Source organism: Nicotiana sylvestris, chromosome 2 (genome assembly GCF_000393655.2).
Source record: "Nicotiana sylvestris chromosome 2, ASM39365v2, whole genome shotgun sequence".
NCBI classification, from domain to species: Eukaryota; Viridiplantae; Streptophyta; class Magnoliopsida; order Solanales; family Solanaceae; genus Nicotiana; species Nicotiana sylvestris.
Window position 1 is genome coordinate 191483296 of NC_091058.1, and position 16793 is coordinate 191500088.

At 41.8% G+C, this 16793-nt stretch overlaps 1 protein-coding gene across 1 annotated transcript; it reads left to right on the forward strand.

The window, feature by feature from the left end:
• The first annotated feature begins 2845 nt into the window (after window positions 1–2845).
• Window positions 2846–13483, forward strand: LOC138886091 (uncharacterized). The gene is made up of 5 exons (XM_070167122.1): window positions 2846–2854; window positions 3349–3636; window positions 4369–4632; window positions 4753–4839; window positions 13307–13483. Exons 1-5 carry the CDS (start codon window positions 2846–2848, stop codon window positions 13481–13483), a joined length of 825 nt encoding a protein of 274 aa, XP_070023223.1.
• Window positions 13484–16793: the final 3310 nt, after the last annotated feature.

Sequence of the window (16793 nt, forward strand, 5' to 3'; positions counted from 1 at the left end):
TTCCATCTAGGCAACTGTTCTGTGAATAAATCCAAAGGCCAGGGCATTCCTCCCTTTAGGTCTCTTTCTCACACCACGACTTGTGGTCGGAATTCTTCCAATCTTGTAACTATTTATATCTTATGTCATGCAGCCTGTATGACTCTATCCTTATATGTGCACCTATATGACTCTTCTATCATTTTCCTTCAGATTTTAGCCGATCCTTAGGCCTCACTTGTGAACATATACAGAGCTGTGACAAGCTGTCCCACTGGGAATCTATAGGTGTACTAAAGTTCTTCACTCGGTACTTTGTTGAACTTACGATCATTGCTATATCTTGTTTCATAGCCTTGTATATTGATGTGACGTATAATTTTGGCAATTTTGATACCAATTACATAGACTTTAGCTTATCTTTCAAAGCATTTTTAGTAAATTCTTATGAAGTTTTGGTGTTTTGTAGTGCACGAGTTATAGAATAAAAAACATGAAAAAAAACGTCAAAAATCCATAAAAGGTCAAAAATGCGATAGGTTTGTGACCGTAGAAGTGGTGTGCAGACTGCAAACCCACCGCATATAGAAGTAGTCTTTTTGACACTGAAGAGAAGATTATGCGGTCCATATGTGGCTGCATAATACTTATGGAGCAGAGTAATGACCGCACAATCGCATACTGGAAACAATCGCATACTGGAAGTTTGGCTTGTTACTTTTGTGATTAAGTTTGCGGTCGCATAATTGCTATGCTGACCATAGAACCGGAATGCGATGTAGAACTGGGCTTCAAGACCTGCAAATATGTGACGCTTGTTTCAATTATGTGGACCACATACATGTTATGCAACCATTATTCGGTTGCAGAAGGGCTCTACAGGGTAATTTTTTCCAATATTGAATCCGACTTTTAGTCCACTATAAATAGATTTACTAGGCTTTTTGTGGGTCATTGAGTCTGAAAAAGAGACCACATTGAAGGCATTGAATACACCTTTATTATGGAAGATTTTGAAGTGAGAATCTTGTACCTTTGTAAGCTTTATTACTTTATTTATTACTTTATTATTGTATTCTAGTATGGGTAGCTAGTTTTAAATACTAAGGTTGTGGACCCCAAATGGGTACAATGTTAATGGGTGTTTAACATTGAATATATATATAATAGTTTGTTGATATTTATTCATTTCTTATGCTTTATTTATTGTTGGTGGTTGCAAGCATAGATTTATTCCATTTTACTCTATCTTTACTTGGAAATGTGGGTTAGGTTTTGGTAGAAGTGAATATCAAGAACTCAAGGCGTTAAACCTTGTTTAATAGGATCACTTAGGAATTAGTGAGTTCTACTTGGCATAAATTGATTATTCTTAATTGCAACTCTTTTAAATATGAGAAAATCATAAAGGGAAAATACTACCCAACTATTAGGAAATATTGGGTAGTCATTTAGAAACCATTTGCATATAAAAGGACCTTCCATTAGAAATATATCATATTAACACCAATGACATTACATTTTACTGACGGGGACACAACCTTGGTTTCCTTAATAAGATTAATTACAAGCTCTCAACAAAATAGTTCTCTTGTTAATTCACAATTATATCATTCTCTTCTTAAGCTAAAGGAATAGAATTATGACTTAAGGCAAGTTTCACACTATTCAAGTAACTTTTTCATGCCTATTCCATGTGCGATTCGACCCCAACCTTGTTGGGTTATTATATTTGACATTGGCCACCTTACACTATTTATTTAAGTGTAATTTGAGAGTATCAAATTTTGGCGCTGTTGTCGGGGAATATGGTTTTGAAATTACTATTCAGTGTGTGCTTACTTTACGTCTTCTTCTATTCCATCACACTTTTATTTCTTTTCTTGGTGTTACTAGGAAAACATGTCCGAGTATGACGAAGAATATAATCCCTTTACGGATATAGATGAGTACATTGAAGATACAGATGCCATTGTCCCTCCAAGAGTTGATGCTGCCACTTTCAAGGCGGAACATGGTTTAATCCTAATGCTCAAAGCAGAGCGATTTTTAAGAAATTCCACCAATGATGATCAAACACAACATCTCAGAAACTTCTTGGGTGTGTGTGAGATGCACAAGCAGAACAAAGTTTCAGATGATGCCCTAAGACTGAGGGTGTTCAAGTACTCACTGGCTGAAGAGGCAAAGAAATGGATCCAAAATCTACAACAAAATTCCATTCATTCTTAGCCTGAACTCGTCCGAGCTTTCCTAGCTAAATGGTTCCCGAAAATCAAGAAGTCTGGGCTCCGGGATAAAATTTTATTCTTTAAGCAATTACCGGGAGAACACCTAGATGAGGCACAGGATCGATTCAAGCTATATTTAGCGAGGTCGCTAAATCATGGTTTTCTGGATACTATATTATTGGAGAATATTTACATGGGCTTGGGTCATATGAATCAATTTATAGCCAAAAATACAGCTGATGGATCTTTTATGGATAAAACATTTGCTAGGATCACACAAATCCATGACAAAATGGCAAAACATAACCATGCTTGGCACTCAGAGGACACCACAGGTGGAATTTCATATGGTAATCCTTCCTTGACCGACATGATTAAGGATAACCAAGAAAGAGATCAAGTGATTGACGGGCTTGCCACCAACATCAATGTGTTGATGAAGATGTTCAGTGAAAGCAAAACAAAAAAGGTTAATATGGTGAAAGATGATCAACCCACATCAAATGAGGACTACGAGGAAGCAAATTATGTCAACAACTCTCAAGGAGGTTATCAAAGGTAACCCTACCAAGGATCAGGACAACAAAACCAATGGAGGCCTAACCCGCAAGGGCAAGTCAACCAACAACAGCGAAATGACAAAGGTAGTTCAAATCAAGAGAATTGGAGAAACAACAACAACAACTTTTCAAATCGGAGTTCAAACCCCTATGTTTCACTAAAGGGGCAATATTCCAACTCTCCGCATTGGAAGCAAAGTTCTTCAAGTGATTATAAGTTGGAAAACATGCTTGAATGAGTATTGCAAAATCAAGAAAGATCTGACACCTCAATGAGAAATATGACCGAGCTTGTGGGTTGTCATGCCACATCTATTAAAAAGTTGGAAATGCAAATGAGAAATCTCTCAAGACTGCAAAATTCGAAGCAAAAGGGCATACTCTCAAGTAACATAATTGCAAACCCAAAAGGTAGTGGGAGCAGTCCAACTTCTCATTGTATGACACTCGCAACTCAGAGTGGGAAAATACTTCAAGGAGAGAATGAACAAGTGGTCGAAGTAGAAGATTCCGATCAAGAAGTTGAGGCACAAGTTGAGTTGCCAAATATTGTTGAAGTTGAGAAAGTCCCAGAATAGGTGAAAATTAAAGAAGTGAACCGTGAAGAGGTTAAGGAAGAGGTGATAGAGACACCAAAAACTCTAGCACCAATTGCTAGACCTCCTCCTCCTCCTTTTCCTCAAAGACTTTCTAGAAAGGTTGATGATAGCAAACTCGAGATGTTCTATGACATTCTCAAGCAATTATCGGTGAATATTCCATTTGTGGAAGCATTTCAAGAGATGCCTAGTTTTGCTAAGTATTTGAATGACTTGATCACCAAGAAGAAAACCACCAAGAATGAAATGGTGAATGTGACTCGCCGGGTTAGTTCCATTATTTGCAACAACCATCGTTTAAAATAAAGAAAACTCGGGAGCTTTTACCATTCCATGCATTATTAGGTTGCACAATTTTTGAAGAGCTCTTTGTGATAATGGGGCAAGCATTGTATGCTGCAAAATAAGAAGGTCCAATTTCTTGCTATCAATTCACTTCAAAAGAACACCTCGAGACCCCGAGGATGTAAAGTTGTGACCGAGTTCCCTCCCTCAGAGCTCATCGAGGTCCGACCTAAAAAGGATATTGATCGAGGCTAGAGTAAAATGAGGAACTCCTAAGGCACACGACTATGTTTAGCAGAGTCGGCCTTACCAGAACATGTATCAAGGTGTCATGTCTAGACGTCCCATCTTCATACTTTTACAATTAATACATTTTGTACTATGTTGGATTTTCCCTCCTATATAAAGGGGATCCTCATCACTTTGTAAAGGGCTGTTGTTACTCCAACTATTCTACACAAGATCAATAATAACTCTCTCTCTTTTGCTCGAGCCCGAGCCCAGGCATCGACCTCGAGGCCCTTCATCGGTTAGCCCAAGGCACGGACAGCTAGCCCCTCGGTTTGATAATAACTCTGCCATAGTTCGTAATTCCGCCGTTAAGCTTCACATATCTAGCATCAACTGCCCTAACAACTAGCATAAAAATAGATCATGTATTTTTAGAGTCCCATCAACAAATTTAATTGTTATTACCATTTTTATGGTAAACAGTCTGGCTCCCACTACGGGGCTAAAAATAATAGTAATTATCTTGCTGGTTTCATTACACAACGCAAGTTATCTTTAACACTTTTTCTTGTCCAAGATCTTCGATTTCAAGTCAAAATGTCTGGCTCAGTAAACAGAGTTGAGAGCAACAACCCTGAAAAGCACGGGGAAATCGGTGTGGCTGTTTCGCTTGTTGGCGCGCCACCGCAGAACCCTGATAACGCACCCGGATCGATTCCAGTGGAAGCTTCACAAGACGCGCAGCAGGTTGACAAAACATCGCACACTGCCAGGAGCATACAACATGGCAACCAATAGGTAGCCCAAAAAAACCCAGCTCGGGAAGAACAAGAAGTTAGTCTTCATGTTATTTTTGAAATGTTGCAGGCACAACAGTTGGTTATCACTCAGTTGCAATGCCACCCGAAGACTCCCAGCATAATAGCACCGGCAACTATTCTCGCGGCCGAACAGGTACTAGAGAGATCGAGCAACAACGGATCAATAGCCGACCCTACCATCGTGAAAACACTTGAGGACCTCACCAAAAGATCAAATCGGGTGAGAAACTGATAGCAGCCAGCGATAAGGAGGTTGAGACCTACAACTCTAGGGTCGACCAGATCTCGGCCGCACCCCCAGTCCTAAAAGGTGTGGATTCGAAGAAGTTCATACAAAGGCCATTCCCTGAAAAATGGCCCTAAAACCCATTCCTAAGAAATTCAGAATGCCGGAACATCTAAAGTACAATGGGACATCAGACTCCAATGAACACGTTACCGCCTACACTTGCGTAGTGAAGGCAACGACGTAAAGAGCGATGAGATCGAGTCCGTATTACTGAAAAAGTTTGGGGAAACGCTCTCGAAGGGGGCCATGATGTGGTATCATAACCTAGCCCCCAACTCCATAGATTCATTCGCCATGCTAGCAGATTCCTCCGTAAAGGCACACGTCAGTGCCATCAAAGTAGAAACAAGGAAGTCCGACGTATTCGATATTAAGCAGAGGGAGAATGAAATAATGCTAGAATTCGTATCTTGTTTCCAAATAGAATGAATGGAACTACACCCAGTCTCCGATGACTGGGCAGTGTAACCCTTCACTTAGACCTTGAATGAATAAAGCTCGGTGGCCTCGAGGAAGCTGAAAGAGAATCTGATCGAATATCCTACCATGACCTGGTCGGACGTCCACAACCGGTACCAGTAAAAGATCAGGGTCGAGGATGACTTACTGGGATCCCCCTCGGGATCAGTATATCTGAGCAGACTCCTGACGAAGGAAGCGAAACCAAACAAAGAAAGATACCAGCCATACATCGAAGATAGAAGGAATGCCCCGAGGCACAACCTACCCTGTAATGGTCAGGAATGGATCGAGGACAATATCGTCGAGGGCTCATCAACAGAGCCAAATTCGACAGAGACACGAGGCAAACGGGGTCACCTTGACTATCAGAATACAACTTCAACGCTGTCGTATCGGACATTGTGTTCACCGTTAGCAAAACCAGGGACACCAAATGGCCCAGGCCTATTCAGTTGGATCCTTCCCAGAGGAATCACGACTTGGTACGTGAACTTCGTAATACACACAGCCATAGGACCAAAGATTGCCTCCAGCTCCGAAAGAAAATAGCCAAGCTACTCAATAAAAGTCACCGACGAGAACTTTTGAGCGATCGGGCTCAAATTTAGTTCAGAGAACAAAAGGCGGCCAAGAAAAACGAATCAAATGGGCCACGACATGTTGTCATGATATTGGAGGTGCGTTTACACTCCCTAGGAACATATGAAGAGGAGGACAAAAATTACTATCACCAAAGAAAAATTAACTCGGAGATACGTACCCGAAGATGCCCTCACATTCAGCAGGAAGGCCCCGAAACCTCGCCCCAGCTTCATAACAACGCATTGGTAACCTATTTCTTCATTCATCCATTTCGAATAAAACATGTGCTTGTGAATCTAAGTAGCTCGACCAACATTATCAAGTCGAGAGTGATAGAGCAGCTCAGACTGCTAGACCAAATCATGTCCGCCTTTCAAACCCTTGATGGATTCAACAGGGTGATCGAAATAACGAAAGAAGAGACCATTATCTCAGTCAGCATGGCCGGCGCAGTTCAAAATGCCAAATTCCATGTCATCAAAGGAGACACGAGGTATAACACCTTATTCGGACGGCCGTGGACACCCACATGAGAGCGGTACCATCCGCTCTTTGCCAAATAATGAAATCTGCAGCAAAGGACATAATTAAAATCGTCTACGGAGAATAACACGCGGCAAGGGAAGTGTTCGCGTTACGTAATGTAGCGCCGACACGAATATCTCCACTCTCTAAGGAGTCAAATGGTAATCAAACCACGTCTTCAGCTAATCCCGATAAAACACAGTGGAGAACCGTACCGACTCCTCACTCCAAACAATAGGGACACATCAGAACTTAGAACATCGCTTGCGCATCCCACGATAAGATAAGACCACCTCCCTCTTTCATTATTTTACACCAACCCATATGCATGTGCCGGTCGGGGCGACCAAAAGTGTCAACCCAACCCGAAGATCCCAAGGCCTTAATGGCACCCGTTACACTCTTTCCCTTCGACCGAGCTTTTGTCCCGAATAGGGTTTCACCGACAAGGTCCTTAACGGGGCAACGCACTACCTAATGAGTATCCGACAAGCCTACAAGGTTTATTTGCAATCGACCCCAAACATTAGAGGACACCCCCTAGAGAGGTCATCCACTTGGAAGAACTAGGGAATGATAAACGAGGCTCCAATAGGAAATGGTGTACTAGGACAAACGGTCAAACAAACCATGTTCGCATAAGTCGGGCTTGCGGAAACAAAACAACATGTACTTATGCCAATAAATCAAAGAATATCTTTCACCAAAAGCATCGTGTACTCCAAAGAAATTCAGCATTTTCATAGCAAGGATCCCTCCATCGAGAACGCCCCGAAATACTCGGAGACTAGCATCAATAATTCGGCGCCCGCATGGCCTCAAGGTCAAAACTCCATACTCATAAGCCCTCAATGAGGCAATACGGAAATAATGAAACATATCTAAAAAGGAAAAATGTCCCAAACACATGGAGACTGGCATCGCAAACTCAGAAAGCGCACGACCCCAGTGTCAAAATCTCCAAAAAACATAAGCCCTCAATGTGGCAATTCCAAGTTTGCAAGTAACGGCCTCAAAGCCTAAGCATACTCAATGACTCGAACACTATCGCCAATCGCCATTCTCTTAAAAACCTGAGGCCATAAGACCCCAAGCGGGCAGACTCGGTCTAGCAAGACCTATTTAAAGTATCAACTAAACTGTAAGATCTCAACGACATCAAAAAATTGTAAGACCTCGACAAGCAATGAAAATATTGCAAGACCTCAAGCAAGGCATGAATCACACTTGTACCAAGTATTAACAAAACTGTAAGACCTTAAAAGGCATAAAAGTTTTGTAAGACCTTACTACAGGCATAAACTTAATCCTGAAGTTTAGGCTATATGTTACATTTGTAAGACTCCCGAAAGAGCATCCCCTCAATATAGACGCCTAAACTACCACACTCGGGATCATAAATGGCTCCGGCCAAACACAAATTACTACGGTCATACGGTTGTACCAGCCGAATTAACGTAACTCGGGGATGCCCGACTGTTGCTATAAAATCATAGGCCATTACTTCGAATCTACTTCAAAAAGAACTGGTTAAACAGTCTACCCTCGATAGGAAAAAGAGCTTCGACCAAGTCAGCTCTAAATCAAAAAGCTTTGAGCTACTCAGCCTACGAGATAAACCTTCCGCGGTGCTCGAACATCGCTGCAAACGACTTGAAATCGAGGTTCTTCCCGAACCAACAATGCGTCACGCAAAATCATTTCAAAAAGTCCTTAACGAAAGGAAGAAAGCCTATATATGCTTAAGGGCAAAGCGTAAGAGCCATTGTCGCCGGTCTAATAAGCCTCAGGGCCACACACACTAAAAGGTCACATCCACCAAAAGCGTAAGAGCCACTATCGCCAACTTAAGAATTTGAAAGCTTGAGGGTCAAAGTGAGCTCGAGTCGTAACCCGATTTGAAGTCCGGATCCAAAATAGTAAATTATACATGCCTAAGTGCATATTGTAAGAGCCATCATCGCCAACTTCATGAGCCTTAGGCCCACATATATAAAAGGTCGCTTTGACCCAAGGCGTAAGAGCCGTTGATGCCAGCCCGCGAAAATACAGAACTTGAGGGTCAATTGTGCTCGAATCGAAACCCGACTCGGAGACTGAATCCAAAATAGTTAAAATACAAGTGCCCAAGGGCAAGGCGTAAGAGCCATTGTCGCCCACCCACGCAGGCACAAAAGCTTAAGGGTCGAATGGGCTCGAGTCGATGCCTAACTTAGAGACTAAACCCAAAATAGTTGAGCAAAAGCGTAAGAGCTCTAACGCTAGCTTACACTAAAGACTGCATCGACCGAACACGTAAGAGACCCCATGCTTGCCTGATGATCCCCGAAGCCGTATTATGAATCTAAGGATTCTCACAAACTCCGAAACCAGTCCACCTAGTCAGAGGCAAAGTAGAAAGGGGTACATATGAAGTAGAGCTTCAATTTCTCTTCTATTTACATACATGAAAAAGTGCATCCTCCATCTACAAACGTGCTCTGGAAATATCACACACAAAAAGGCAAAGTCTACGCCCTGCCCCTGAGGGCTGCGGCCTATCAGCCTTGTCTTCACTCTCCTTAGCGCGGATATGAGTGGCCGAGCATCATGCTCGTCCGCCCTCGTTCGTGCCAGCTCTTCCGGGAGAACAAAACCCCTGGCACCGATCTCCTTAAGTACCCTTCTTCGGGATATGCAATGAGAATATTCTTCGATCCTCTCTTCATGATCGAGGACCCTTTATAAATTGGTTTGGGCATTGGTAACATCCTTCAAATGAATCGCCATCTTTTGATCAGCCTTAGTCCGGCTTAGTGCTGCTTCAACCCGAGAATCAACGATCACAGCCCTGACCTTCGAAAGTTCGTACTATAGCTTCGTGATCATATCTGCTTGAACTGAAGTGTTGTCACGAGCTAAGCAGAGTTGGGCCTCGAAGGTAAGAACTTTAGCCAATGCACCCTTCTCCTCTGAAGCTTGAGCCTACACCTGAGATCTTAGATCACCACAGTCATTCCTTACTCGGTCGGCTTCACCCCTAAGGCGCTCCTGAGCCTCCATCTTTTTTCTGCATGGTGCAGCATAGTGTCCGATCATGACCCGATTGGCTAGGCCGCCTTATCTAGGCGTTGTTCCCTTCTCATTAGTCATCACATCTGAATCTTTATTTCATATATATATCATATCAATTCCTTGGCACTCAGGGCCACCATTATCACATCGTTTTCCATTTTCAGTATTAATCTTACAGGTTGTGATCATAGGCATATACAAAAGTAATTCAAGTTGCAGTATAGGTAAGTGGGCACATAGCTAGAATGAATAATTCTCAGTTTCTATCTTGGCTTATAGCCTATGCATTTCAACACATAATTGTATTCTTCATACTTCTCTAATTATCAAGAACGGTACATTACTCACATTGAGGCACATCCTTCACGTATATGGGTAGTTAATTGCGAATCAATTAATGCGCAATAATAATCAATACATTAACCAATTCAAATCTTACCACACTTTCGTAACGCCGACGAAGCTCAATTTCTAATAAAAAGGGGGTTTTAGCCATACATACCTCGTTTAAGCTTTCCTTAAATTACTACGATGTTCCGAAAATTCTAGCAATCCCAATCTATTTGAGACTTAACAAAATTAAACACAATTTAGGAAGGTATTCACGGTTTCAGTTCATTTGAGCATTTTATCAAACACTAGTTGAGCATCTTGATTTCAAATCTCATTTACAAGGTTTCCTTCATTCCGCAACCCAATCTTTACGTATTTATGTTCAACAATCTTCCCACAAATGTAATTCATACATGCATGTATACAAAATACTATTACACCCAAGAATCATACCCCAAATATCCCATCTGACAATCTCTACAACACCAACACAACCTAGGTTAGGCACCTATGACTTCCAATCACCATCCCATGAGTTCTAATGAATATATCATACATAAATAATCACCATAGAGTAGTTAGAGATGATAGACATACCTCTTGTAGTACGAATTTTGAGAATCCCACTTGTAGAGTTCTTGATCAATTTATGGATTTGAATGGGAATCTATGGATTTTCAAGATTAATCCTTATTAATATAAGTGTTTAGGAGTAGTAATCAACTCAAATTACTCCAAAACATTACCTTGGATCATAGGAGGGAAGTATGGGATGGATTCCCCTTGATAAAACAAGCCCTAGCTCAAAAAAATGACTTAGGGATGCTCCATACCCGGTCTTGGGGTATTTATAGGTCTGTTGGGCGCGTGGGCGCGGTTTGCCGCACTCGGAGACAGAAACACCCAGTTTTCCCGCGGTTTGCCACGGTCTCATGTATGACACATGTCAGATAAAATGGTCATAACTTTCTGTTTACATCTCCAAATGACAAACGGCTTAGTGCGTTGGAAGCTAGACTCAAAGAGCTTTAATTTGATAGGATGTGCATCACTCAACACTTTATATAACTAGATATATGCTTGTCCAAAGTGAGTTCTTATGCGTTCACTTAGCCTATTTGGTAATTTTCCAACTTGGCTTAGACTTAGGCCTCTTCTTAGAACCCAAACCACTTATAATATGAATTATACATTTATTAACTTATCCAATTGATATCTATTATATCATGAACCCTCACTTGCACACAAAATAAAATAATTAGCCTATTTTGGCACCACGAAATCCTAGATTACTTAGCAAAATTTTCTGGGGCTTTACAGCTTCAGGATTGATTCGAGGAACAACAATAAGCTCGGAAAGGAGCCATTTCTATCAACCAAAGACCGGAAAGAATGCTTGCACCCAAGTTGGATATTGACAATTGTTGACAGGGGCGCACGTTCAGAATCCCCATAAGTGTATAAGAGCATACAAGAATAAACAAGAATGCGGCAAGTATCAAAGGCAGAAATCAAGAAAACATCTTTATATTCATGAACATTTGCTTACAACGGCCCTCGAAGGGTCCTTACGTATAATTACAAAAGACAACAAGGGGTCCTTACACAAAAAAGAAGAAGAAAAAGGATGTACCCATAGTGAAAACCTAAGAACCTAGTCCATCCTCGGAGGTTCATCTCCGGTAGTAGTGTCTTCAAGCGTAGCCTCCTTGAGCTCACATCTCTGGTAGCAGCATCTTCAATTGCCACCTCCTCTAGGATCCCAGCTCTATCCCATGGAATAACCTCGCCGAGGGAGAAGATGAAGAATAGGAAAAGGGGGGGATGCAGAAAAGGCAGAAAAAAAAGACATAACCCGCCGAAGCCAAAGGTTGAAGATTCGGCGGGCCCCAGCCTCAACAGCCGATTGTGCCATTTTATCTATCGGGAAAGAAAAAACCCAAGGGATGAAGTGCCACACCGGGCCAGGGTAAGAGAGTGAGCAGCAGTGTATAGTCCGAATAACTTTCTAAAAAAGAGGAAAGTCGATTCCCCGTATATCGTCATCTCGAGTCAATAAGGACAGTGATAGCAATTGTAATAACAATGACAACGACGATAAGACGGTATAATCTCGCTCGACAAAGGGAAGCTCAGGAAAAAGGCCATCACCCGGCCGATGGGAATGCAGCCAAACAACCCTAAGGCCGTGAACTTCAAACATGGTGATTAACAATATAGAAAGATGGTGAGAAGGAGGGGATAAGTGAATGGAGAAAGGCACTTAAATAGAAAAATGACGCCAGAATTCCCCCATTTATAGGGTATAATGACATGGCCATCAATGCCTTTGGAAGACCGATCAGCAGGTATAATTAATGTGTTCCCGAAGAGCCGAATCGACGATCGTATTGTCACTTTGAAGTACGGGAATCGACAACGCATTGAATGGAGTCGAAAAGACAAGTCCATGAGATGTCCCGGTTATTGTAAAAACTCATGCCATAGGTTTCGTCATCGGTATGACTATCTGTATGCGGAAAAATTAGAGGGTCCAATTTCTCGCTATCAAGTCACTTCAGAAGAACACCTTGAGATCCCGAGGATGCGAAGGTGTGACCGAGTTCCCTCCCTCAGAGCTCGTCGAGGTCCGACCTAAAAAAGATATTGATCGAGGCTAGAGTAAAGTGGCGAACTCCTAAGGCACGCGGCTAAGTTTGGCAGAGTCAGCTTTACCAGAACCTGTATCAAGGTGTCATGTCTAGCCATCCCATCTCCATACTTTTACAATTAATACATTTTGTACTATGTTGGATTTCCCCTCCTATATAAAGGGGATCCTCATCACTTTGTAAAGGGCTGCTGCTGCTCCAACTATTCTACACAAGATCAATAACAACTCTCTCTCTTTTCTCTCTAATATATTCTCTCAACGCTATCGTTATTGCTTATTACTTTCATACTTGTTATTCATTTATTGCTTGATATTGGCCATAAAGACCCTCCTTTAATTATATTCTAACTATTAGACCCATCCTGGTTACCCCCGATAGCTCGAGCCCGAGCCCAGGCATCGACCGATGCCCTTCATTGGTTAGCCCGAGGCCGGGACGGCTAGCCCCTCTATTTGATTGTAACTCTGCTTTATTTCGTAATTCCATCGTTAAGCTTCACATATCTAGCATCAACTGCTCTAACAACTAGCATAAAAATAGATCACGTATTTTTTGAGTCCCATAAACAAATTTAATTGTTATTACCATTTTCAAGGTAAACAAGCATCAATCTAATGCCTCTTGCTATTTACAAGCAAGCGAGGTTAGGTATGTCGAGGCCTACAAGTATGAAGTTGTAAGTGGTCGATCGCTCAATAAAGAAACCGGTGAGGATTGTTAATGATGTTCTTGCGAAAGTGGGAAAGTTCCTCCTCCCCACTGACTTTGTGATCCTTGATTGTGCTGTTGATAAAGAAATCCCTATCATCTTGGGGAGACCATTCCTTGCTACCGGAAGAGCACTTATGGATTCAGAACGAAATGAGATCAAGTTCTAAGTTAATGATGAAGAGGTTACCTTTGAAGCGAGTAACAATATAAAGTTTCCACATGCATATGAAAGCATCTCAGTCATTAATGTTGTTGATGAGGTATAAGACACAATCGAGATAAAGATGGTAGAACAATGCCTTTGTGAGGCGTTGGCGGCTATTTTGGTGAATTTTGATGGTGAAGACATGGAGGGGGTACATGGAATCAGTGAATGCATTAGAAGAACTTGGGTACTACACTTATACACCAAACAAACTATCTCTTGACTTAGAGAATAGTGTCGCTCCTCTCGCCAAGCCTTCAATATCGGGCCACCGCAACTTGAGCTCAAGCCACTTCAACCATACATGAGGTATAAATTTCTTGGCTCTAATGAAACTCTACAGATAATCGTTTCTTCTTTGTTGAATGATGTGCAGGTAGAACACTTGTTCAATGTCCTGAAGGAGCATAGTCAAGCCATTTGGTGGACAATAGCGTACATCCAAGGGATTCCAGCCGGAATTTGTGAGCACAAGATACAATTGGAGCAAGAGAGTAAACCAAGCATGAACCATAAAAGAAGGTTAAACCCTTTGATGCAAGAGGTGGTAAAGAAAGAATTCATCAAATGGTTAGATGTCGCGGTGGTCTACCCCATTGCTGATAGTTCTTGGGTGAGTCCTATTCAATGTGTGACAAAGAAAGGAGGCATGACCGTGATTTAAAATGACGAAAATGAGCTCATCCCAATGAGAACAGTGGCCAGGTGGAGAGTTTTCATGGACTACCCGAAGCTAAACAGTGCTACTTGCAAGGACCATTTCCCTGTGCCTTTTATTGATCAAATGGTTGATCGGCTAGCGGGAAAGTCATTCTATTGCTTCTTGGATGGATATTCCGACTATAACCAAATCGTCTTGAATCGGGCAAAGATAGAAATTATTTCCATGCTTCCTCCACCCACTTCAGTAAAAGCTGTCTGGAGCTTCTTGGGGCATTCCGGCTTTTATAAGCGTTTTATCAAGGACTTCTTAAAAATTGCAAATCCCACGTGCAAGCTCCTTGAAAAAGATGCAAAGTTCATATATGATAAGAAGTGTCTCAATACTTTTAAGGAATTGAAAGAAAAGCTCACCATGACACTTATTATTGTCACACCCGATTGGTCCCTTCCATTTGAATTCATATGTGACGCTAGTGGTATAGCTACTTGGGCGGTGCGTGATCAACAACATAACAAAATCCTTCACCCTATGTACTATGCAAGAAATACATGCAATGGTACACAAATGAATTACACTGTGACTGAGAAAGAACTTCTTTCCATTGTCTATGCTTTTGAAAAATTTCGGGCCTATTTGTTGGGGTCCAACGTGATAGTTTACAAAGATCATGCTGCTTTTTGTTATCTTATGGCGAAGAAGGATGCCAAACCAAGATTTATTTAGTGGGTCCTTTTGTTGCAAGAGTTTGACTGTGAAGTCAAGGATCGAAAAGGGACAGAAAATCAAGTTGTGGATCACCTATCTAGGCTTGAAGAGGAAGGGATACCAAAAGAAGACCTTGCAATCAAAGATGCCTTTCCAGATGAGCACATATTGGCATTGTCTAGAACATTCACTCATTGGTATGCTGACATCGCTAACTCTTTTGTTAGGGACCTTGTTCCTGATGGATTAGAAGCTTATCAAAAGAAAAAGTTCTTACGGGAGTGTAGGAAATACTATTGGGAGGAACCCATTTTGTTTTGTATTTATGCCGACAACATCATTCGGCAGTGTGTTCCGGAAGCTGAAGTAATGCCAATTCTCAAGGCATGCCATGATTCCCCTATTGGGGATCATCACGGGGGACACTGGACGACGACAAATGTTCTTTAATTAGGCTACTATTGGCCATTGATCTACCAGACGCAAATCAGATAGTCAAGGCATGCAATCAATGTCAAAGACAAGGGTAGATATCTAAAAGACATGAGATGCCTATGATTTTTGTAATGGACGTCGAGATCTTTGATGTGTGGGGGATAGACTTCATGGGCCACTTCGTGAGATCTTATGGCATAACATATATCTCGGTGGCTGTGGACTACGTCTCCAAATGGGTCGAGGCAATCGCCTTGCCCAACAATGAAGCAGGGAGTGTGACCGCATTCTTGAAGAAGAACATATTCACGAGGTTTGTTACCCCAGGTCCATCCTTAGTGATGGTGGTTCTAACTTTTGCTACAAGGCTTTCACTGGGCTGCTCGAAAAGTATGGCATAAAGCACAAGGTAGAAACACCTTATCATCCTCAATCGAGTGGTCAGATTGAAGTCTCCAATAGGGAGATCAAAACATCCTAGCAAAACTGTCCCTACAAATAGGACTGCCTGGTTAAGGAAGCTAGATGATGCATTGTGGGCATATTGCACAACATTTAAGACTCCCATTGGCACCTCACTGTATCAGTTGGTTTTTGCTAATGCATGTCACTTGCCAGTGGAGCTTGAACACAAAGCCATGTAGGCATTGCAATACGAGAGTGTAGCCATGTATAAGGAGAGAATGAAATTTGTTCATGACAAGAAGATTTTCAAGCGGGAATTCAATTACGGAGACTTGGTCTTAGTCTTCAAATCAAGACTCGAGTTATTTTCGGGCAAACTCAAATCTAAATGGTCTGGCCCATTCAAAGTTGTGAGTGTGTCCTCCTATGGTGCTATTGAATTTGAGTCGGAGGATGGAACTCAAACTTTCAAAGTGAATGGCCAACGAGTCAAGCATTACCTCGGTACCACATGAGAAAGGCATTTGGTAGAACAATTTACTCTCAAGGATAGTCCTACACTAGCCCCCACCACTGAGTAGCCCAAATGGGGTCAACATCGTCATGCCGCAACATCAAATCAAGCACTTCTTGGGAGGCAACCCATGTGTGGTAGCCCAAAATACCATGAAAAAAGGTGCAAGGACTAAGGTAAATAAAGAAAAAAAGGTTATGTGGTTTGCGACAACTATGCAATCACATAATGACTTTGCGAACCGCATAGTGGTCGCAGACACAGTCAGAGAAAAATGGCAAGTTGGGTCATCAAAATGCGATAACATTTCAACTTCTGTGGCCTGCATAACAACTATGCCACCACAAAATACATCGCAGAGTGAGTTTGAGAGACCCAGCCCTTAAACAATCGTATAACACATATGCGACCGCATAACGTGTTATGCGATTCACTTGCTCGCTGCAAATCACAGATGTACGTAACCCTAACCCTTTTCATAGAATAGTTGCACCTTCACTCTCATTCATACACGAGCATAATACAACACTCAGAAAAATCAAAAAAACA